The 22,769-nt window shown below is 46.5% G+C and overlaps 4 protein-coding genes and 1 long non-coding RNA gene across 10 annotated transcripts; 2 read left to right on the top strand and 3 right to left on the bottom strand.

Annotated features, from left to right (window-relative positions):
- Positions 1–226: 226 nt before the first annotated feature.
- On the top strand, positions 227–6,990 carry LOC120686374 (protein TPLATE-like). Its single transcript, XM_039968573.1, has 7 exons — positions 227–1,351; positions 2,483–3,079; positions 3,802–4,163; positions 4,306–4,606; positions 5,151–5,273; positions 5,683–6,138; positions 6,223–6,990. The coding sequence occupies exons 1-7, from the start codon at positions 227–229 to the stop codon at positions 6,721–6,723; spliced, it is 3,465 nt and encodes a 1,154-aa protein (XP_039824507.1). The 3' UTR covers positions 6,724–6,990.
- Positions 6,991–7,081: 91 nt separating this feature from the next.
- LOC120686375 (putative pentatricopeptide repeat-containing protein At4g17915) lies at positions 7,082–9,772 on the top strand. Of its 4 annotated transcripts, none has more exons than XM_039968577.1 (3): positions 7,082–7,893; positions 7,963–9,242; positions 9,393–9,772. In XM_039968577.1, exons 1-2 carry the CDS (start codon positions 7,367–7,369, stop codon positions 8,753–8,755), a joined length of 1,320 nt encoding a protein of 439 aa, XP_039824511.1. In that variant the 5' UTR covers positions 7,082–7,366; the 3' UTR covers positions 8,756–9,242; positions 9,393–9,772. The 4 variants fall into 4 exon arrangements, with proteins under 4 accessions (XP_039824511.1, XP_039824510.1, XP_039824509.1 ...); XM_039968576.1 differs by having other exon boundaries at positions 7,082–8,923; positions 8,962–9,242; XM_039968575.1 differs by having other exon boundaries at positions 7,082–9,242; positions 9,398–9,772.
- A 2,851-nt stretch (positions 9,773–12,623) lies between these two features.
- Positions 12,624–13,917, bottom strand: LOC120684557. The gene is made up of 2 exons (XR_005679350.1): positions 13,068–13,917; positions 12,624–12,969 (listed from the first exon to the last, which is right to left on the bottom strand). It is a non-coding gene; the product is annotated as an uncharacterized LOC120684557 (long non-coding RNA).
- Positions 13,918–17,595: 3,678 nt separating this feature from the next.
- Positions 17,596–20,023, bottom strand: LOC120686909. The gene is made up of 2 exons (XM_039969106.1): positions 18,485–20,023; positions 17,596–17,706 (listed from the first exon to the last, which is right to left on the bottom strand). Exons 1-2 carry the CDS (start codon positions 19,969–19,971, stop codon positions 17,703–17,705), a joined length of 1,491 nt encoding a protein of 496 aa, XP_039825040.1. The 5' UTR covers positions 19,972–20,023; the 3' UTR covers positions 17,596–17,702.
- Positions 20,024–20,446: 423 nt separating this feature from the next.
- On the bottom strand, positions 20,447–22,280 carry LOC120686910. Of its 3 annotated transcripts, none has more exons than XM_039969107.1 (3): positions 22,094–22,280; positions 21,777–21,975; positions 20,447–21,664 (listed from the first exon to the last, which is right to left on the bottom strand). In XM_039969107.1, the coding sequence occupies exon 3, from the start codon at positions 21,598–21,600 to the stop codon at positions 20,497–20,499; it is 1,104 nt and encodes a 367-aa protein (XP_039825041.1). In that variant the 5' UTR covers positions 21,601–21,664; positions 21,777–21,975; positions 22,094–22,280; the 3' UTR covers positions 20,447–20,496. The 3 variants fall into 3 exon arrangements, with proteins under 3 accessions (XP_039825041.1, XP_039825044.1, XP_039825043.1); XM_039969110.1 differs by having other exon boundaries at positions 20,447–21,655; XM_039969109.1 differs by having other exon boundaries at positions 21,777–21,970.
- Positions 22,281–22,769: the final 489 nt, after the last annotated feature.

Genomic DNA, 22,769 nt, shown 5'->3' with positions numbered 1-22,769 from the left:
TGAATTAGTGAACTTTGTTTAAATCGTAAGGCACAAAAGTGAATCTCTTCTCAGCCCAAGCCGGCCCAAACCAAAGGCTCCCCGAAATGATCACTAACCAAAATCTCACCAGCGAAGCCCGACCCTTCTCAGACTGACTCTGCCTCCGTCAGATCTAGGCCACACCCCCCCCCCCCCCCTCCCCCAGCTCCGGCGATCGCCGGAGCCCCTCCGCCTCGGGGGCGCGATGGACCTCCTCATCGCGCAGATCAACACCGACCTCCGCTCCTCGGACGCGCTCCGGCAGTCCTCCGCGCTGCTGCAGGCCCTGCAGCAGTGCGCCGCGGGGCGCGACGTCTCCGCGCTCGCCCGCACCGCCGCCACCGAGATCCTGTCGGCGCCCTCCTCCGCCGTCTGCAAGCGCCTCGCGCTCGACCTCCTCCGCGCGCTCCCGCTGCCGCCCGACCTCCTCGACCCGCTCCTCCTCACCTCCCTCCGCTCCGACCTCTCCTTCCCGGACCCCGACGTCGCCGCCTCCTCCATCGCCTCGTTCCCCTCGCTGCCCTCCCACCTGCTCCCGTCGCTCCTCTCCTCCGCCCAAGCCGACATCGCCGCCGCGCTCTCCTCGCCCGCCGAGTCGCTGCGCCTCGCCGCCGTCACATCTCTGTCCTCCCTCCTCCCGCGCGATGATCTCGCGCTCATGTGCTCCACGAACCCCTCCCTCATGGCGCACGCCACCACGTGGTGGGGCCGCCTCGCCGAGCTTGCGCTGGACTCTGCAGACGCGGTTTCCGCCGGCGCGTTCGAGGCCCTCGCGCGGCTGTTCCAGGAGCTAGAGGGGCGCCGCATGAGCCGGCTTGCTGGTGACAAGCTTGTTGATGGAGAAGGTGCGCTTGCAGTGCGTGCCCAGTGGGCGGCTGATGCCATTGACTTCATTTGGTCCAGGCGCAACATGCTGATTGCTCGCACCATGGTGATGCCTGTGGAGAGCTTCCGGGTCACTGTGTACCCTCTGGTGCACGCAGCTAAAATGGTTGCTTCAGGTGTGGTAAACACGTTGCGGCGGATTGCCAAGCCAGGGGACACTACGATAGCTGATAGTGTGGAGTCAAGTGCGGAGAAATTGGTGGGGGTGTCAGACATCGTATCTCACTTGCTGCCATTCCTTAGCTCACTTGATCCACCACTGGTGTTTGAGGTGGGAATCAATATGCTGGCGCTCGCAGATGTGCCTGGAGGCAAGCCAGAGTGGGCTTCAGCTGCCATTATTGCAATCCTGACACTATGGGACCGACAAGAGTTCTCGTCAATGAGGGAGACTATTGTCAGGGCTGTTGCGACCAATCTCCATTTGCTGGATCTTGGAATGCAGGTACTGAATCAATCACTATAACAAATTATTTTAGCATATCCCTTTTGATTATGGCCTTAGCAACGTTTCTGTGGCAAATTTTAGTTATCAATTTTTTAGAATTGTGTCAACTCTCAACGGTAACATAAGTGATCTTGGAAGTGTGTGGTTAGGTTTGTACTATTACGTTCTGGTACTGGTATCTACTTTGTATAAAGTAATCTAGGAGACAGTTACATTTGGCCAATACAGCGATTTACTGTCATCATTTGTAGCTCATCTCACTTGTAATTAAATCGTAGCCTGCCCTTGGATGACAATGAGGTTTTATTTGTTAGGGTTTGCAAACTTATTCAAATAGCATGTAGTCTGACAATTTAGTGTTTGTTTTGTGTGCCAAAGCAAAAATACATGGGCTTGAATTGAACTCAGTTTATAATCTGAATTCTCAATACCACCAGGGTTTAGTGTTTCACTGTTTTGTAGGTTATAGTTCGCCATTCTAATATATATTGCTTGAAGCAACAAATATATGTGACCATGCAATACCACCTGCATTTACTGTCATGATAGTCTTTTTGATTTAACTCAGTCAAATATGCATCATTCAACGATCAATGTAATTCTTCAATGTGGAGAGTAGAAAATACCAGGGGCCTAGGTTTTGCTTGGGCTTCCAAATTTTAACTCTATGACCAAATACAGTATTTCCCACACAACTAATGATTTATGTAGTTGTATGCATATCATAAATTAGAGTTTATTTCTAATGTTTCATTTTAATTGTAGTATAGCAACCATAGCTGGGTACACTTTCATTTGCACTTGTATCTTACAATCTGTGCATTATCTGTAATTGGGTTATTTGGTGATAGGTCAGTGAGCCCATAAATATTATACTGTTGCGCACTTGCTATTGAGTTAACTTTAAGTGTTTGACACTGAAGTGGAGTCCATTCTTATGCTTGAATTGGATTATCAAAAAGCTAAAGACATTGATGATTAGAACAGTTTCTTTACCTATCCACATTACCCTTGGATAAGTTTTGGATATGTTAGTGCTAGAGGGATAATTTTTAATTTAGTGGATAATTCATAATTTTGTGAATTTATTTTCAAGATGGATTTATGAGAGCATGTGCTATGATGCAGGTCTCTCTGTTCAAAAGATTGCTTCAAATGGTGAGAAATTTGAGAGCAGAATCAGATCGTATGCATGCATTGGCTTGTATATGTCGGACTGCTCTCTGTGTTGATCTTTTTGCAAAGGAGAGTGTTCGAAGAGGTCAGAAGCCTGTTCCAGGAACGGATGTGATATCGCTTTTTGAGGATGTGAGGGTTAAGGAAGATCTAAATAGTGTAACAAGTAAAAACTTGTTCCGAGAAGAGCTGGTGGCCTCCCTGGTTGAAAGTTGTTTCCAGCTATCTCTTCCACTACCTGAGTTGAAGAATTCTGGGACAGAGAGCAGAGTTATAGGAGCATTAGCTTATGGAACTGGTTATGGTGCTCTGAATTGGACTGAACCTGCTTTGGATGTGGTGGAAGTTTGCAGACCATGTGTTCTTTGGGACTGCAATGGTCGTACCTATGCAATCGACTGCTATCTAAAGTTGCTTGTAAGGCTTTGTCATATATATGACACTAGAGGTGGCGTGAAGACAATTAAAGCTGGTGCATCTCAAGATCAGATTCTGAATGAGACACGACTTAGAAATTTGCAGCTACAACTTATCAGGGATCTTCGTGAGGTTATGATCCTTCTCACTTTTCGTTGATGTCAAAACTTAACTATAGCTTCCTAAATTAATACTAACTGAAACCTAAGTGTATGTTTATTCAGAGCTGTGTCATAAGTCATAGCTCAATAGTATGGCTGTGTTTTCTCATGCACATAGTTATTTATCTGCTGTTGACTTATCAACCAAATAAAATAATTCTGGTTCATCTATTTTGTTTTTGTCCCACGGGATGGGAACATCCAATATTGTTTCTCTTACAAATGAAAATTTTGAATTACATCTAGTTTTCTTTTATCTTGATATATATCATATCTTTTTCACTAGTATCTACTGTTTTACATGTTGCATCTACCTGTCTTGTGTCTGTAAAACTTGAGCCCTTGGATGTGTTTCAGCAAATCTAAGGATCCTATTTTGGATAGAAATAGAGAAATGCTTCTGCTTTGCCAAAGCTTTACCTTTGTTTAGATGCCTTCACACTCTTATTCATCGATCCTTCATCCTTGTAAATACTATGTAGTTAAACTGCATCATTCTTCAAGATGCTTTCCTACTTCAAGTGCGCTAGGCGCTAAGCGGGCAATTTGGTGGCACCGTGTGTAGGCACTGATTATGCAGCTGGTTTTTTAAACAGTGAATAAAAAACCAATCGCAACATAGTCAATGATCTTTGTTTTCTTTTCCAGAATGGGCCTATAAGATTATTAAATTCGATTAACTGTATCTTTCAGGTTCATACACCACGAATATCTTCACGCTTGATATGGGCAATTTCTGAACACTTTGATCTTGAAGGTCTGGATCCCCTTTTAGCTGATGACCCAGAGGATCCGCTGAATATCATCATATCTAACATGCATAAGATATTATTCAACACCGATTCATCTGCTACTACATCGAATAGGATACAAGATGTGCAGGCTGTCCTAATATGTGCTCAACGTTTGGGAGCAAGAAATGCAAGAGCAGGCCAACTTCTCAGTAAAGAGCTGGAAGAATTTAGGGCAAGTACTTCAGCCGATTCTGTCACCAAGCATCAATCTCGTTATGTCTTGCAAGTAATAAAATATGTAACAAACCATCCAGATAACAGGTGAGCGCATTTTGGAACTGAATACATGTCACTTCTGTGCTACAGCATTCACATACATATGTAAAAGTACCGTACCTGAATAAAAGTTCTACCGGTGTATGTATTTGATTGATTGTGAATCATGTCCTATTCAATGTTTCAGGTGGGTTGGTGTGGGTGATGCTACAGGGGATTATCCATTTAGCCACCACAAGCTTACTGTTCAATTTTCAGAGGCATCTGCTGCCCAAGACAGGAAATTGGAGGGATTAGTTCATAAAGCCATTCGGGAGCTGTGGAGGCCGAATCCTAGTCAGTTAACTCTCCTACAAACAAAGGGAATTGGCGCCTTGCATAAAGAGCTTCCAAAAGCTTGTACTTTGACTGGCAGCTGTGATCCGTGCTACATTGAAGCATATCATTTGGCAGATCCAACTGATGGCAGAATCACTCTACATTTGAAGGTATGGCCTGATTGATGCATCTTTTCTCTGTTCAATTAAGAATATCATTATTGAAATTTACTTTTCAGTCATTTACTGCTAATACTGCTTGGGGACCTCACATTCTTATCTATTTAATTATACTAATGTTTGACTATAACATTAAGGAATTTTCTTCAATAAAGTTATTTATTATTTTCTTCTAACATTTATTTGCTACTTCATTATTCTGCTAGAAACCAAGATTCTTATATGAACAGAAAAACTACTTAAAATGGTGACCACGCTTGATGCTCATATAGAAGTATGCAAACTTCAAAAGATAGTGATCTTGATGTTTCCATTTGTAAGACATGTTAGCCTTAAGGCTTACCATTCAATTATTGCATTAGCTTTCACTCTGATGCAACTTCACTTTTAGCTGCAGTATTAAGTGCAAGGCATTATGGGTACTTGTGCCATCTGGTAGATTAGTTTTAAAAAACTATGCATGATTTTTTGACATGTTGAAATTGTTTTTTTGGAATTTATCATCATGTCTTTTGACTAAGTTGTGCTGTTGCAGATTTTAAATTTGACTGAACTGGAACTCAACAGAGTGGATATCCGTGTTGGCCTCTCTGGAGCACTGTACTATATGGATGGTTTCTCTCGCACTGTTCGGCACCTTCGGAATCTTGTTTCCCAGGTGCTTCTACAGATTTGTGTCTATACTCTATAGACTACAGTTTCCTTACGAAAATATGATCTGAAAGTGCTAGTAGACTTTAACACCTCTTTTCTGCCTTGTACGCTTAGACAACCCAATAGCATCTGACCATCAAGTTGATAGCTCAATATTTTATAATGTATCAGAAAAATGTGTCAGTTAAGAGCACTTGCATTGCTTTCTCTAATATTTGTTTATCTTTTTTTTTCTATTTACAACTAGTGTTTGGAACAAACAGTAACAATGGGTTTCGTATCTTGTTCCCAGATAGATTGTGTCCAACAAGAAATAAATATGGTATATTAACAAATTTAAAACTTACCATAATATCGTATGCTTAGATAAGCAATGACATCATTGATCAACTTATGCCTTCTCAATTCTGCAGGATCCAGTCCAAAGTAGCGTAACTGTAGGAGTTTCACATTTTGAGAGATGCTCACTCTGGGTTCAAGTCTTGTATTACCCATTTTACGGAAGTGGGGGATCTGCGGACTATGAAGGAGATTATGCAGAAGAGGATTCACAGATGATGAGGCAGAAGCGCTCGCTTCGTCCTGAGCTTGGGGAGCCCGTAGTTCTGCGGTGCCAACCCTACAAGATCCCTCTTGCTGAGCTTCTACTACCGTTGGAATGCTCTCCAGTCGAGTATTTCCGGCTATGGCCTAGCCTGCCAGCCATGGTGGAGTGCACCGGCACATACACATATGAAGGCAGTGGTTTCAAGGCCACTGCTGCTCAGCAGTACGACAGCTCTCCCTTCCTCAGTGGATTGAAGTCAATTTCTTCTAAGCCGTTCCATCAAGTATGCTCTCATTTCATCCGAACAGTGGCTGGATTCCAGGTAACCTTTGACATGCTGTATCACTTAAGCATACGCAATTAGCAATCAGTTTGAGTGATGACTTATACCATGAATCTCCTACAGTTGTGCTATGCTGCAAAAACTTGGTTTGGTGGGTTCGTGGGCATGATGATCTTTGGTGCAAGTGAAGTCAGCCGGAACGTCGACCTGGGCGATGAGACCACCACAATGATCTGCAAATTTGTCGTGCGTGCATCCGATGAATCCATCACTAGAGAGATCGAATCCAATCTCCAGGGCTGGCTCGATGATATCACCGACGGCGCCGTGGAATACATGCCCGAGGATGAGGTGAAGAGCGCAGCAGCCGAGCGGCTGAAGATCTCCATGGAGAGGATCGCCCTTCTCAAGGCGGCCAAGCCGAAGGCCCCGCCCGCCAAGACCGAGCAAGAGGAGGAAGAGGAGCGGAAGCAGAGCGAGGAGCTGGACGGGTTCGGGAACCCCAAGGGCCCCTCGACGCTCTCCAAGCTCACCGCAGAGGAAGCCGAGCACCGCGCCCTCCAGGCCGCCGTGCTGCAGGAGTGGCATCAGCTATGCAAGGAGAAAGCCCTGAAAGCGCAGTGAGATCGATTTGTATCGTGCGTTCCTGTGTAATTTTTGTATTGTTTTTCGTTTTCCATTCTTTTTGCGTATGTATCCTGCTGACTTCTCTTACTGCTATACTGCCGCCGTGCTGATTTGTTCATTGTATTCGCAGATATTGTTGTACTACGAACAGACTTTGTTTTGTAACATAGCATTTTAAGCTTTGGTGTGAAGATCAATTGTACAAGAGAATCGAGGGACAATCGCTGAAATTTGTGAATGATATGTATCTTATAATTGAATCTACCTTGGAAATTTGTGAAAGAAATGGTCAACTTGTCAGTGATGAAACGATCGCTTGTGCTACTACTCACTGACTAGTGGGGCAAAGCAGCTGCAACTTCAATGACATGTGGGGTCCGCTAGCAGCCCTCCTCTCCCTTGCGCGGTTCGCGCATTGCCCTGTTTCCAACCTCTCCCGACACCCGGCGGCGGCGGCGCCACCGACCTCCCGCCGCCGCGTGCATCCGAGCTGTTTCTCCATGACAAGGCGTCCGCCTTGCTCGTAGCGAGCCGCCAAACAGAGAGGGAACTGTATGGGAGTCGAGGGAGCAGGCGGAGCGCAGCCGAGCCCGGAAGTGAGTCTCGCGGCGGCGGTGGGGACGAGGAGGGGGCGGAGCCCATGGCCCGGTCCCGAGCGCTGCTGGACCTGTCCACTCGGCTGATGAACGTCTGCCTCGCCGCGCTCTGCCGCGGGGGCAGCCTCGACCGCGCGGAGGCCGTCCTCGTCGACGCCATCCGCCTCGGCCTGCCCCCCGACGTCGTCACCTACAACACCCTCCTCGCCGCGCACTGCCGGGCCGCGGGGCTCGACGCCGGGCTCGCCGTCGTGCACCGGATGCGGGAGGCCGGGGTGAGCCCCGACGCCGTCACCTACAACTCCCTCATCGCGGGCGCGGCACGCCGCGGGCTCACGATGTGCGCCCTCGACCTGTTCGACGAAATGCTCCGCTCGGGCGTCGCCCCCGACTCGTGGAGCTACAACGCGCTCATGCACTGCCTGTTCCGGTCTGGACACCCGGAGGACGCGTACCGGGTGTTTGCTGATATGGTGGAGAAGGGCGTCGCGCCGTCCGCCACGACGTACAACACGATGCTCGACGGGCTGTTCAGGGCTGGCCACGCGACGAACGCCTACAGGATGTTCAGGTACCTGCAGAGGGTGGGTCTCCCCATTGGCATTGTGACTTACAACACAATGATCAACGGGCTGTGCAGGTCAGGCAAGGTGGGCTATGCCCGTATGGTCCTTAAGGAACTGGGGAGGACCGAACATGCCCCTAATGCCATCACATACACGACGATTATGAAGTGCTGCTTTAGATACGCCAGGTTTGATCAGGGTTTGGAGACCTTTTTGTCCCTGCTTGAAGGAGGGTACATTTCAGATGCTTTCCCGTACACGACAGTGATCAGCGCGCTTGTAAAGAAGGGCCGGATGCAGGAAGCCAATGCCTATTGCGAGCTCATGATACAAAGTGGTTCCACTCTTGACAATGCATGCTACAACACGCTTATTCACCTGCGATGCCAAGAAGGGAAGCTGGACGACGCGTTTGAGCTGCTGAAAATTATGGAAGAAGGTGGTCTGGAGAGCGATGAGTACACATTCTCAATTTTGGTCAATGGTCTGTGCAAGATGGGGCAAATCAAGGCTGCAGAGAAGCAGATATGGTCCATGGAGATGATGGGCATGGAATCAAATGTGGTGGCATACAATTGCTTGATTGATGCACTATGCAAATCTCATGAGGTGGATGCAGCCATCAAAGTACTGCACAGCATGAAGCTAAAGGATGATTTTACTTACACATCACTAGTCCATGGTCTCTGTAAGGTGGGTAGGTACCATATGGCATCAAAATTCTTGCGGATCTGCTTGCGTGAAGGGAACAATGTTCTTGCATCTGCAAAGCGCGCTGTCATTTCTGGGCTTCGTAGTGCAGGGTTTAAAAATGATTTGAGGAAAGTCCGATCAGCATTATATATGGCTAGGCTGTTGCGGTCTTAGTCCAAGGAAAAAGATCTGCAACCTGACCGGATGATCCTGTGAAATGGCCAATTCAGTGTAGACTGAATAGATGATCCTTTACGGAGATGGAAGATGAAGCACTTAACCAACTCTATCAGGCATCATGCCCCACAGGAAGGATTCTAGAACTGGGTTATCTCTATAGAGGTGCTGCTCCTATAAATCAATTATTGGAGGCTCCATAGTCTGGTGATGTTAAAGTGCGCAGCAAGCCATGTCATTCTCAAAGCAAAAATTCTATTGAACATGAATGAACAACAAGAGCTGATGCACATATGATCACTACTTGGCACAGGATGATGCACTCATGACCTCTAGTTGGCAGATAATACCAGCTTCACATGTGCAGGAAGTGATCCCTCCATGGTCTTAAACTTCACCTATCATCATATTGGTTTGAGGTGAACGATTTGAGGTGTTGGATTGAACTCTCGGTGACTATTAGTATTCAAATTTCCAACAGAAGGTAATTATAGTTTTTATAATATCAAATAAATTGCCTCTGTTTGCTATTGCATGCTTATTGTCCTCAACTTTTGGTAAAGTTAAAATTATGTGGAGCATAATACTAACTGTGTCCTCTTTCGGATGGTTGGTGGTTATTGATTTGATTCAGAACAGAGCTGCCCCCAGTTGGATGGACACACAGTATGCAGTCACAAAATGAAGAAGTTGCAGCATATTACAGAGCATCCTGTTTGTTAATTATTTTGTTTGGTTTTGGTTCGTTAATTCTTTAGGAGTGGGTGAGAAAGGAATCTTATTCTTCTTGAGTGATACCTTATCTCACAACAATTATCCGTCAGAAGTGGATCTATACCAATGAAAGACTACATGACACCTAATTACATAGCTATTCTGATTGCAGACATGAGGCTGCAAAGAGTTATGTATTTTTGCTCTAAAACTCAAGCAATCCACCGATGATGTACAATTTTGTAAAGTAGACATAACCACAATTGAGTTAATGCATATTGATCTTTTCTTTTCCGTTTATAACCTTCATTTATCTGCTCTTCAAATGGTGAATAACTAGTGCGCGTTTATTTGTTTTAGAACCCTCTGGCTGGATTAGTTTCAGCTGTAGCATGTGGTCAGGTTGTGTGTTTTTGTTTAGTCGTATGGATGTAGTTCTGTAGTTTTACACGTTTGTGAACCTACGAGCTTGTACTTGGACCACTCACTCTTTCTTATATAAATACAAATATATGCAGCTCTTTAGTGTGTTTGAGAAAAAAAACTAGCGTGTGGTTGTGGAAGTATAAACTAACTTTTTATATAACATACAGCTTATTAATTATGACAAATTTTTTTTTCATATTATCACGGTCTGGCATACATGAGATCAGTGAATATGTTTAGTGTGAACTGAAAGTTGTGGATTGATGACACTTGTAGGATTTGCTTCTCAGTGTTTTTCTAAGGTTGCAGCGGCTGCTGTCTTCTGGTGCTTCTTCATCTTCTCCAGTTTGATTGACAGACTGCAGTTATTGAACCTGCTGTCCATGGGCTTGCCTCTGGTTTCTTCATTGAGCTCCTTGCTGATCAAGGTATTGTTTTAATCACTTTATCTGGTATAAGTATGGTTTTGGATTGCTTAGTTTCTGCTCTTATCATCTTATGCATATTGTGCAATTAGTTTATTCAGTTGTGCAACAACAACAACAACAACAACATAGCCTTTTTTCCCAAGCAAGTTGGGGTAGGCTAGAGATGAAACCCGAAAGAAATAAGTTCAAGGTTCAGGCACATTGATAGCTAGTCTCCAAGCGCTCCTATCCAAAGCTATCTCTTTAGAGATATTCCAATTCTTAAGGTCTCTCTTAACCGATTCATCCCACGTCAGTTTAGGTCTACCTCTACCCCTCTTTACATTATCGACCCGCTCAAGAACCCCATTACGCACCGGCGCCTCAGGAGGCCTTCGTTGGACATGTCCAAACCATCTCAGCCGATGCTGGGTAAGTTTCTCCTCAATTGGTGCCACTTCGACCCTATCCCGAATAACTTCGTTCCGGACTCTATCCCTCCTTGTGTGCCCGCAAAACCACCGCAACATCCGCATCTCTGCTACACCCAGTTGCTGGACATGTCGCCTTGTTGTAGGCCAACATTCCGCACCGTATAGCATCGCCGGACGAATTGCTGTCCTATAGAATTTGCCTTTTAGCTTTTGTGGCACCCTCTTGTCCTATAGTTTATTCAGTTGTGCATGGATTCAAAACCTGGAAACTTAAAAATACCCAACCTAGACCGGCATAAAACCCCATCTGGTTACTGATAATGGTCTTTTAAAAAAATGAACCGGTAACTGGCCAAAACTTAGTGGTTCCCAGCTGGTTACCCCTTTAGAGGGGAAGCAAGTGATTTATGTTCTGTATACGATATATTCCGAATACTTGAATATTAGTTCATCTATTCGTCGCGTACATAGCAAATGTTCAGGACAACACAACAAAGTTGGTTCTTATATGGATGCCGTTCAGTGCCAGGAAGGTTGTTAGTTGGGTACATTACCCTCCATCTGAAAGAACACCACCGTGGAACTGAAATATCAATTTTCCTTTTGACTGGTCAGGGCTGTACTGCCCGATTTCACCGAGATTTGAATCCCTTGTTTAGTGTGGTATATAAATATAAAATTACTTACACTGGAGGTGGTATTTCAGACTTATTCGGCATGCTCATCTTGATGTTGCGGAACCCGTTGGCAAGCTGGGGACCGTAACACCGTTTTGTTTTTGGTAGTGAGCACACATGTCCTATCTATGCATGCCCAGTAAGCAAGGGGCTTTCTCATATATGTACCCACAACTGTTGCACAAACAAACCACAGATTGTTCATTTATTTAAACACATAACAATAATAGTGATCAAATCCATACACATAGGATAACAACAACCAGTCCACACAACTGACTAATCACACGCACACAGCAAACATCACACGAGAGAGACTGGAGCACAGCTAGCTGCAATTAGCAGCAGGTAGCAAGCATGAGACGAGGGCTGGTACCCTGGCATTAGGCTCATGCTGTAGCTGCTGCTGGAATGAACTCAGCTGCTGAATGCTCGCTCCTGGCTTTTTTTTTCTTCTAAACTTCACTTCACACAACATGTGACGGACGAATCAATCGGATCGCCCAAACCCAAGAAGAGCAGGCCTGGGCAAACCAAGACCAACTAGTAGACGACCCACAGCCACACCATGGCAGTGCAGATCGATGCAGAGGCAGGGTTGCTGCGGTTCACACGGCCGGCCGGGCACGTAGAAACCAGGCAAGCAGAAGCAAATGGACGAGCGAGGCTGATGACACTACCGGAGACCACGAGTTCGCCGTGTGCCCAAGGCACACGGCGAAGAACCGTTAGCACACGGCGAAGACTTCGCCGACGGTGGCCGACGGCAAAGCGCCGACGGCAGCTACAGGGACGGCAAAGCCCTTGTTTGCCGTGTGTCAAAAGTCGCGCACACGGCGAACTTTTTCGCCGTGTGTGTATATATAGGCGCACGGCGAAAAAAAGCGAGAAGACGCCGTCCGGGCTAGCTGACGGCGTCGGCGTCTGTTCGCCGTGTGTCTACACCGTGGACACATGGTGAACTTTCAGACTTCGCCGTGTGTCCTTGGTTCTGGCACACGGCAAATCAGTAAGTTTCGCCGTGTGCCTAGCTTATGACGCACGGCGAATTATGGTCAGTTCGCCGTGTGCCTACCCCTGGCACACGGCGAACTAGGTTTCCAGGTAGCCACATGGTCACTTTGCCGTGTGCCTAGTCCCTGGCACACGGCAAAGTGACCAAACAGATCCTATTCTTTTTTGTTTTTCACGTATAAAGGACCCCATATCACAACATATATATCACAGGCATTACATATCACATATATATCACAACTAGCCGGAAATAACTTCAAACACATCCAGAAGTCCAATGCAAAGTCCAAAAGTTCACAAATACATATCTAGAAGTTCACAAGTCCATAAATATTGAAATAAACAAGTTTATGGGAGCCCTCACAAGTCCTCCACCCTTCCCTCCCCCCTCTTGGGTCCACCCTTCCCTCGACCCTTGCCTCGCCCCAACTCGGAACCCCTATTGGAGCCCTCACCAGCATCCGAGTGTGGCATCATTCTTCTGTACATTGAGGCGACCGATCGTTGAAGTCCGCCGCCCGGCATCTTTCTTCAATCACCTGCAATTAAAAATAGTATTTACCGTGTATTAGAAATAAATGCGACAATTAAAAAGTAACATAATTAAAGAAAATAAATCAATTAGTACGGATCATACATGTATTAGAAATAATCATCTTCATCGGGATTAGCTGGATCATATGTCTCATCATCACTATCACGCAAGTCGAGAAGTTCAAGCCCGTGCTCTAAAGGTGGAATTTCATCCTCATTATCATCGCCTAATTGTAATCGCTCAAGTAATTCTAGGTCCTTCGCATTATGAACCTCCTCACCAGCGTCCTCGTTATCAACCATTTCATCATCGTGTACTTCCATTTCGATCACTCCGGTTAAGTCTATCTCAAAATGCCCTTCAAGCCCATCTTCTTGAAAGAACTCCCCGTCATATGTGTTTGGGTCTATATTGTAATCCTCATTATTTGGAATAGGTACTTTACCGTGTGGTGATACCTTGTACACAACGTCCCAACCCATAAGACGATCGTCGGTTTTGCACGGATATGAGAGATAATAAACTTGCGTGGCTTGTTGAGCCACAATATAGACATCGTCTCCTGGATACACTGATGACTGACGAATTTCGACTAGGCCGAGATGAGGGGTCCGTCGCACTTCGTTAGGATCAAACCAATGGCATTTAAATATGACAGGCTTAAGAGGTTTGCAACCATGAAATGTGAGTTCATAGATTTCTTCAATTATGCCATAATACTCGACCCCATCAAGGGCTGTCGTACAAACTCCAGAATTTGTTGTTCTTCGATTGGGCCGACTCTGCTCGTGGCTTTTTGTGTGAAAGCGATATCCATTTACATCATATCCGGAGTATGATAAGACCCTATAGGCACAACCATTGGCAACCTGTCTCAACTCGGGACACATAGACGCATCATTTTGGGCCTGCAGGTAGAAGCATGATGGTTTGTCATACTATTCGCATGGAAAAAAAAACTTCAAATGCCTAACAAGCATGATGGTTTGTTATACCTTGTGTTTGAACCAAGAAATGAAATCGGGGGCTCTTTGTCCCGCACCCGACTTAAGAAGGGCGTCAAGTTCCTGCGGGGTTGGAACTCTTCGGCGACGCCAGAATTGTTGAGTAAATTCCCTATATAAACAAGAGGTAAAGGGGGTTGGATACAGAATAGTTAATACTCGAGGAAATAGTTTGTTGAGGACTTACTGTATGTACGGCTCGACTTCCACTAGGTTCGTCAACACATACATCATGATAGTGCGCAACTCTTCATTGACCAAGGCCTTAGGAGTCGCACCACTTGCACTTCCAAGTTGCCCTTTGAAGAGGCTGATGTCCGTTTCATTTTCGCCTTCATTGTAACGAGTGGGTGGATTATGCACGCTTGGAAGGGTTTCACCATAGTATTTTGTTGTATAGTTGGAGACCTCATCCAGAATGTATGCTTCTGCAATGGAAGCTTCTATTTTGCATTTATTTTTACATTTGGTTCGAAGGATCTTTTGTTGTCTCTCAATTGAGTAGCACCAACGGCCCTGAACAGGCCCCCCCATCCGTGCCTCATACGGGAGGTGCAAAATCATATGCTGCATCGGATTGAAGAAGCCGGGTGGAAAGATTTTCTCCAACTTACAAAGCAACACAGGGGCCAATTTTTCCATTTGTTCAACCACAGTCCGAGACAACTCCTTAGCACATAACTGGCGGAAGAAATTGCTTAACTCCGCCAGCACTTGCCAGACATGGTCAGGGAGATAGCCTCGAACCATCACCGGAAGAAGCCGCTCAATCCATATGTGGTAGTCATGACTCTTCAGCCCATTGATTCGCATAGTAGATAAATTCACCCCTCTCCTTAGATTCGCTGCATACCCATCGGGAAACATTAAAGTTTGGAACCATTCTAGTACTTCTTTCCTTTGGTGCTTCTTCAGGACGAATTCAGCTGGAGGTTTTTTCCATTTCTTACCATCTTTGGGTGGCGGAATATTCAGTTTTGGTCTATCGCATAAACTAGCTTGATCCACTCGGGCCTTAACATTGTCCTTTGTTTTATCAAGAATGTCCATAATTGTACCCCATAGTGCCTCAGCGATATTCTTTTCCGAGTGCATCATATCAATGTTATGAGGAAGAAGAAGATCATCCATGTAGGGGAGCCTCCACAGGCCCGACATCTGAGTCCAGGCATGTTCTTCGCCATAACCCACAAAACCACCGCCTTCTTTAACCCTCAACGACTGTAACCACTCACGGACCGCGGCACCTGACATCATCTGCGGTGGAGGGCCATCTTGTTCTACATGGCAAGAATTAAATAGAAAAATATCTGTAGCTCAAGATCGGGACAGAATGAATACTGAATGCTAGTTAAAGGGACATTAAGCAAACTCATCTCAGGAATGAATACTGACGAGCTACAACATGTACATAAATAACCTGCAACTCGATTTTACAAATGCCGAGTAGCAAAACATGCACGCTTGCAGTCTCATTTTACAAATGCCGAGATCCCTTCTCCTATCTACCTCCACTGTAACTTTTCGAGGACATTTTTTTTCTCAATGCAGAACGGGCAAATTCCAAAAGGGCGAAGGAACACTTGGATAAGGAGAATTAACTATCACTATGGCGTTTCTACTTTGTAAATTACATGTATATTAAATAAGACTAGATTGGTCTATGTCAAGTACAGTAAAAGCAAGGGCATTAAGGGGGGTGGGCATCCTTACTCGGATGGGTGGAGTAGAGCGCGCCGAGCACGAGCAGCGAGTCCCCGGCGCGGAGTTACAGCTGCCGAAAGGGGAGGCAGGAGAGCCAGCCGGCGTCAGGTGCACTGCAGGGGCAACGGCGCGGCTCCGGAGGCAGGGGAGGGCAGGACGGCGCGGATCCGGAGAGAGGCGACGTCAGGGGAGGGAAGGACGGCGCTGATCTGGAGGCAGGCGGGGCCGGCGTCGGAGCGGCCTCGGGGCGTGGTTGCCCCGGACCAGGCCGGGCGTGGCGGCAGCGCCAGCCGGCCTCGGCGCTCCAAGGAGGAGGACGGGGCGGTGGACCGCGGGTGGCGCGCCGAGGGGGAGGGAGCGCAGCGGAGCGGAGCGGGAAGCCGGCGGCGCGGGCGGCGGTGGACGGGGGCGGCGGACGGGGGCTGCGTGAGAAGACCTAGCTAGGCGGCAGTGTGTGTGTGTGACGGGTTGGGGGCGCGCGGACGGGGGTGGCGCGGCTAAGTCCTGAACGCCGTTTTCGCCGTGTGCCAAGATCCGGGACACACGGCGAAGCCTGACTTCGCCGTGTGTTTCAGTTTAGGCACACGGCGAAATTTTTTGCAGTGAGTAATTTAATGTTCAAAATTTGATATTGAACTTTTCAAAAAACAACTAAATCTAAACACTCAAATTTTTTATATGGCCTCAATAAATTTGATGAGTTTTTTAACTAATTCCATTCTATTGTTTCATGTCATAATTAATCACATTTTACTTATGCCAATTATAGTAGTTTATTTGCAATTAAAATATTAAAAATACCAAATGGAGCCGGAAAAATTTGAAATTTCAACATGACTAAATCATTATCGCATATTGTCTATATAAAAATTTTGAACGTCAAACTGAAATTTTTCTATCATAACATGTACAAACTTAACCTTCTCTTCTTCTTCTCTCATAAACTTCTTCGGGAAACTCTCAGTTTGTAAGCATCATCATGACAAAATGTTCGTATCGTGCTCAAATTTTTACCATACATTCGACGTATGATAGCATGAAGTTCGGGCAAATATCATAATTTTCTGGCATCGTTCAAATTTTGCATAATTCAAAAACTATTTGCCACCACGATCGTCGTAATGTTTCATTACCACAATCTTTGAAATTTTGTTTCAACTACTACATAAACTCTAACACTACAGTCAATATTATGAATATCATTTTTTCAAAAAAATTTCCTATTATTTAATACCCATTGGAATTAAATTAGATTTACACAAAATAAAACAATAAATTGAAATAAATTAGTTTAATACAACTAATATATCTATAAAAATCTCATATTCAAACATAGAGTACCAAACAAATTATGAAGAGTGTAGAAAAAATTTGGAAGCAAAAACATGAATTTTTTTTCGTGTTCGCCGTGTGCTCAACTAAGGCACACGGCAGCCGGGGATTTCGCCGTGTGTCAACCGACTGGCCCACGGCGAAGATGGGAGTTCGCCGTGTGCCTAGCCCTGGCACACGGCAAACAATAACGGCCGTGAGGCCCCCTGACGGCAGAAGGGTGTGCCCCGCACGTGATCCATGTTCGTCGTGTGCCTACCGACTGGCCCACGGCGAAGATGGGAGTTCGCCGTGTGCCTAGCCCTGGCACACGGCAAACAATAACGGCCGTGAGGCCCCCTGACGGCAGAAGGGTGTGCCCCGCACGTGATCCATGTTCGCCGTGTGCCTACTGGCTGACACACGGCGAAGATCAAGGTTTGCCGTGTGCTGGCCCTTGGCACACGGCGAAGAGTAAGGTTTCCCGTGTGTTTTTTGTTTGCCGTGTGTTCTTCTGGCGACACACGGCAAAGGATGTCTTCGTCGTGTGCCCGAAATAATGCGCACGGCGAAGATTCTGGCACACGGCAAAATACGGTTTTCCGGTAGTGTGAGCAAACGAGATGACAGGTAGATACACCAACAGCTAATAAGGACGACGAGCAACATCACAAGCTCCGATCCAGGGTGGAGTGGAAAGGGTTGATTATTGGTCAAATTACCTGCAGGGGAGAGGAGAAAGAGAGAGTTGAGTGGCCCAAAATGGATCCAAGGGAAACAAGCACAAGCATGCATGCATGAACGTGTATGGAGAGGACGAACGACTCTAACGTAGTCCTGTTGTGTGACGGAACCTATCCATAGCTACCCTGTGCCGTGGTCAGGACTTAATATATGTTGTTTTGGCTTTTCTAAGTATATAATTTTTACTACACACCAAGATATACTGTTGGAGTATAAGTGAATTGCCTGTCTTTCCCTATCGGCGTAAGCTTTTGGGTTAAACTGGTCGGTGTATGCAACTCAATATGGTATCGGAGCCAAAGGTCTCGAGTTCGAATCCTAGTTGGCACAATTTAATAATAAAATGTTGCTCACTCCAATATTCCACGTTTGCGGCCTGGGGGAGCCTGCACGTGAGAGGGAGTGTTGGAGTATAAGTGAATTGCCCGCCTTTCTCTATCAGCTTAACCTTTTGGGTTGAACTGATCGGTGCATGCAACTCACAATATATATTATATCTAGATATACATAGTAAATGTTATGAATCTAGAAAAGACAAAAAGATTATATAATTTGGAATGAAGAAATAGTTTAAAATGTTGAAATGTGTGGCTATGTGTATGTGGCTATGTGCAACGTCGCTCATGCGGGGACGAAGCCAGTGTGAATGAATGGCCAAGTGAGTGGAGGGTGTTGTCTGCTAGTGGAAAACTAGATCCAATTGGATTAGGTCACATTGATGTAAGAAGGTTGCAGTGTAAGCAAGAGGGGGCTAACCTAAGGGCGGAGCCCCTGAGCATGGTTTTCTTGTAGTACTGCGGGTGGATCGGCTTGTAATGGATGGTCTGGCGGCTCTCTGAGACCTGCTGTAGCCTTTCCCACCATTCCTTCTCACAATCGCAGACCACCCCTTTCTCCTCTCCTGTAACAACGGGCAGGCTGCTGAGGTTCCAGCAGCCTCTGATCTTGACCGTCTCGAGCTTGGGCGCATCTACGGTGGCGCCATAGATGTGATAGAGCTTAGGGAGCTCATGCAGGTGGATGTGCTTCAGCTTGGGAAGCTTAAACAAATTAAGCATTATAGGTCGATGTTGTGGTCGGGATTCTTGGTCGAAGACCGAAATTAGATCACCACACCACATGATCTCGAGGGTCTCCAGATTTTCCAAGGATACTGTGTATCCTCGCAATGGGAGAGCATATTCTAGCCTGGGGCAGCAGTAGAGGTGCAACAATGTCAGGCCAGCAAATATGCGAATACTGATTCGTCCGATAATATTATTTTCCTCCACAAAGCATCGCGCATAGAAGAGATGTGACCCCCAAATTGTCCTCAACTTGTTAAATGTTCGTGATCCCATGCTAAGGACACATTCCAATGCAGGGCACCGCTCGGCTCGGCACCACTCGAGCTCATTCTGTGCGGGGCCTGATGGCGCCGCATGGATTCTGCGGAGCGAGCTATCATGAATGTGCAGGATCTTAGCACCATCATATACAAATGCCGGCACAACAATCGTCCTCTCCACCCAGTCTTGGATGTGCATGTAGCAGCCTTGGGATGGCACGGGTGGGGAAGGAGGGCACCTGAACATGATCCTTGCCGAAGCATCTGTCTCGCCATCATTAGCCTCCTCCTCCTCCTCCTGCATGCCAGCTTCCTTGAGGGTTACATAAACCTGCTGCTGGCCGCTGCTGCCCTTGATTCCGACATCTTTGCTACCAGCAGTGCCAGGGGATGCAAGGGCTGATACCTCCACATGAGCAAAGTTGGGACCAAAATAGTCTTTCACCGGCTCAAGCGACCCAAGGAGCCTTGCATCTCTTACAGAAATGTACCAATGATTGCTACGGCCCGTAGGTGATCTTCCTGTACCATCTGCAGCAGTGCTCTCCTTATCATTTTGGGTTGTCTCAATGTGCAGCTTACTCGGGTATCTTTTTCCCCTGTTTTCACTTGGTGGTGGCCATAGGATTGCACGAAGCTCCCCACAATCAAGTAGAAAGAGCTCATCGAGCTCCGGGGCCGTCACTGCACCGAGATCTAGTGTTTTCACTGCTGTACCAGTGATGTCTAGGCTGCAGAGCTGCGGGAACAACTCGCTCAAGAGCAGTCTCTTCAATTTAGCACAACCTTTCAAGGAGATCTCTTTTAGTGAAGGAGATCCCTCAATGATGACAGTCTCAAGGTTGCTGCAGCTGCTTTCCACCGATAACCTACTCTTGTAGTAGCAAATGTTTCCTGAGAAGTCAAGAAGCTCCATCTTGTCCTTCCCTGAGAACTGGATTGATCCACGGGCTTCAGACTTTGTTACTCGGAGCCAGGGTTCACCAAACCGGTGGGAACCGGTCCGGTCCGGTCCGGCCCGGTTCCGGTTTGGACCGGTACCAAACCGGCCCAAATTCAAAATCCAAATTTAAATTCAAAAAAATGAAAAATTCTCAAAAAATTCCTAAAAATACTTCAAGGTGCGACGAATCTAATGGTGTCAAATTTTCTAAAAAATTCATTCATTTAGTATAGTTTGCGGGGATTTGAAGTTAAACAAAAAGAAGGGTGCATACAAAAATATACAAATACAATGTAAAAGTAGTACAAAAAAGGATTGGAGGGTTTATTTAGGCTAAAACGTGTTATACAAATATTCATTTAGTATACTTTGCGGGCATTTGAATTTAAACGAAAAAAGAAAAAAATTGAATTTGGCTGGTTACCAGTCAAACCGACCGGTTACCGGTCAAACCGACCGATATACCGGTAAGAACCGTTTGCACAGAGGATTTTAAATTCAAATTTGACTTCGACCGGTTTGGACCGGTTTCCGGCCAAACCGGTCCGGTATACCGGTACCGGACCCTGCCGGTTTGGCCGGACCGGTCGGTAACTTAAACCCTGCTCGGAGCTTGCAAATGTTGGGTAGCTGCTCCTGCAATGCGCCCATGTCTGTTTCTCCAATATATTGGCCCATCACATTTAGTTCCCTGAGTTCTGTCATGAAATGCATCATCTTTGCGGACAGGAACTCAGAGCTTGAGTAGCGCACATCCAACACCCACAGCCTCTGGAAGCACCGCTGGATGTCCTCCTCATTCCCTACTCCATCAGTGCCGCTTTCCTCTCGGCAGTGATCAAGCCAGAGAAACTGAAGGCTGTGGCAGCAGAGGAACGGAGGTGCTTTGAAGCTGAATGCGCATGCTGATAGCTTGAGCACACAAAGCTTGTCATACTGTTGGAACATGCCATTAGGAATGTGGCCATACTGACTCGGCGGGATCAGCATGGACCCGTAGGATGGTGAAGTCCAGCACGCAATGCGCTCGTGCAAGCGCCTTGCCACCAGAGATGGTGATTGCGGACTTTGGTGGTAGTCCGCATCCAGTTGCATCCTGCGCTTCAGATCATCATAAGTTTGCCACAATGTATCAACACCATCATCATCAGTGGCGGCATCTCCCTGCCGGAGCTGTATGACATCATCACATCTCCAGTAGTTGCAGACATGGGTGGCCAAGTCATAGTAACCACCCATGCCGCAGAGCCTCATCGTGTACAGGAAGCAGGCTGCTGCTGCATGCCAGTCGATGCCGTTGGTACGGGCCATGCCGGCTGCAACTTCTTCAGCCTCATCTCGGAAAATGTCGAAAAACTCGTCCTCCTTAAGACTGAAGGGGCAACTGAAGCTGCTCCGCGAGAGCCCTCTGTATGGCTCTCCTGCTCTCCCACTTGGAGCAGTCGATGTGGATGATTTGGGAGAAGTCCGGGCCAGTGGTAAGGCGCCGGCCGACCACTCGGAGGACGGCGGATGCCCCCAGCCCATCCCAGCCGTCGAAGTAGATGACATTGTGCCTGCTGCTGCTGCTGGTGCTACTAGCAGTACCACCACCACCAGCATCGTCCTCCTCCAGTTCCTGGAGGATTCGTTGGACAGCTCCAAAAATGGTGCCCGCCTTGATAACCTGGCATGTAAATGCGGCATGCATCAGAATTGTGACGCACGAGAGATATACTGATCGATCAAGGTGGGAAACTGACAAAAAAAAAGAGGATGCTTGCTGGTAGCTGGTTTACCTCAGTACGCATGATGGACTGGATTGGATCAACTAGCAGAGGATCGGACGTCAGCTCAGCTCAGACAATCTCTACGGTGTAGGTAGCTACTGGATCTTCAGAAAGAGCTCTGCAACATCCTGTTTCATAGCTACTGGAAAAAGGGAGCCATTTCTGGTGTGGAAGATCTAACCCATGGTTTGTTCTCTCAGAAACTGGTCTGGCCAACACACAGAGAGCGTGCATGGATGAACAAACTTGTACATACATTGACTTGTCACTTATATGATTATTATATCTGAAACGCAAGGGAGCAGATGAATAATCAAATTTCATACCTGAATTAAGTTGAAAATAAGATGGTATGATGATGACAGAAGCCAAGTAGATCGATCCAATCAGGATTGATGTTGAACAGGATGAACAGAAGACGGGGAGATGGTTCGGAGAGAATGATAGCTACATGGAAGCAAAGGGGCCGGCCAGTGCACAGAGATGATGAGCTTTGGTTTGGGGGCAAATGAGCATCCACTACGTTGCCTTTGTCTCCGTGTGGTCATCAGAATAGTTCTCTGGCTTGTAAGCAAGGTAGCTGCTGCTAGTAACTGCATTATGGGTTTTGTAAAGTTAAAGGTTTAAGCAGTGAAGCCCAAGGCGGCTGTCGAGTCTTTGATTAAAGATTCAAGGAGAGGCGCAAGGCTGTCGGGTCTTAGATTTGTCCTCTGCCCGATTCGATTCTCCTGCCAGGCTAGTTGGAAGCTTTTATGCCTTGCGTTCGACTCCAAGTACTGATGCAAGAGGATCCGAGGCTCGGTTGAAGCATGCGTTGTTATAAACGTTGCAAATACTGCTGCATAACAATGTCTGGTTGACTGGTCGGTCTTCTTCTCTCTTTCACCTTAGCCTTGACAACTTCCTCAACTCAATTACATAACCTATTACTCCCTCCTTTCACGTTTAAAAGGCATATTAGAACATGGCACGGTCTTTCAAATAATACTTTGACCATTCATT

This window comes from Panicum virgatum, chromosome 8N, assembly GCF_016808335.1.
Source record: "Panicum virgatum strain AP13 chromosome 8N, P.virgatum_v5, whole genome shotgun sequence".
In the NCBI taxonomy this organism is placed as follows: domain Eukaryota; kingdom Viridiplantae; phylum Streptophyta; class Magnoliopsida; order Poales; family Poaceae; genus Panicum; species Panicum virgatum.
Note: the sequence above shows the minus strand (reverse complement) of the source record. Positions and strands in the feature narration are given on the sequence as shown.

Bases quoted from the DNA above. Each gene is read 5' to 3' on its own strand.
- LOC120686909 (XM_039969106.1), bottom strand. From the start codon at position 19,971: ATGGAGCTTCTTGACTTCTCAGGAAACATTTGCTACTACAAGAGTAGG.
- LOC120686374 (XM_039968573.1), top strand. From the start codon at position 227: ATGGACCTCCTCATCGCGCAGATCAACACCGACCTCCGCTCCTCGGAC. The intron at 3,080-3,801 runs GTTATGATCCTT...TGTATCTTTCAG, and splicing joins TTATCAGGGATCTTCGTGAG to GTTCATACACCACGAATATC. The intron at 6,139-6,222 runs GTAACCTTTGAC...AATCTCCTACAG, and splicing joins GAACAGTGGCTGGATTCCAG to TTGTGCTATGCTGCAAAAAC.
- LOC120686375 (XM_039968576.1), top strand. From the start codon at position 7,367: ATGGCCCGGTCCCGAGCGCTGCTGGACCTGTCCACTCGGCTGATGAAC.
- LOC120686910 (XM_039969107.1), bottom strand. From the start codon at position 21,600: ATGCTGGTGGTGGTGGTACTGCTAGTAGCACCAGCAGCAGCAGCAGGC.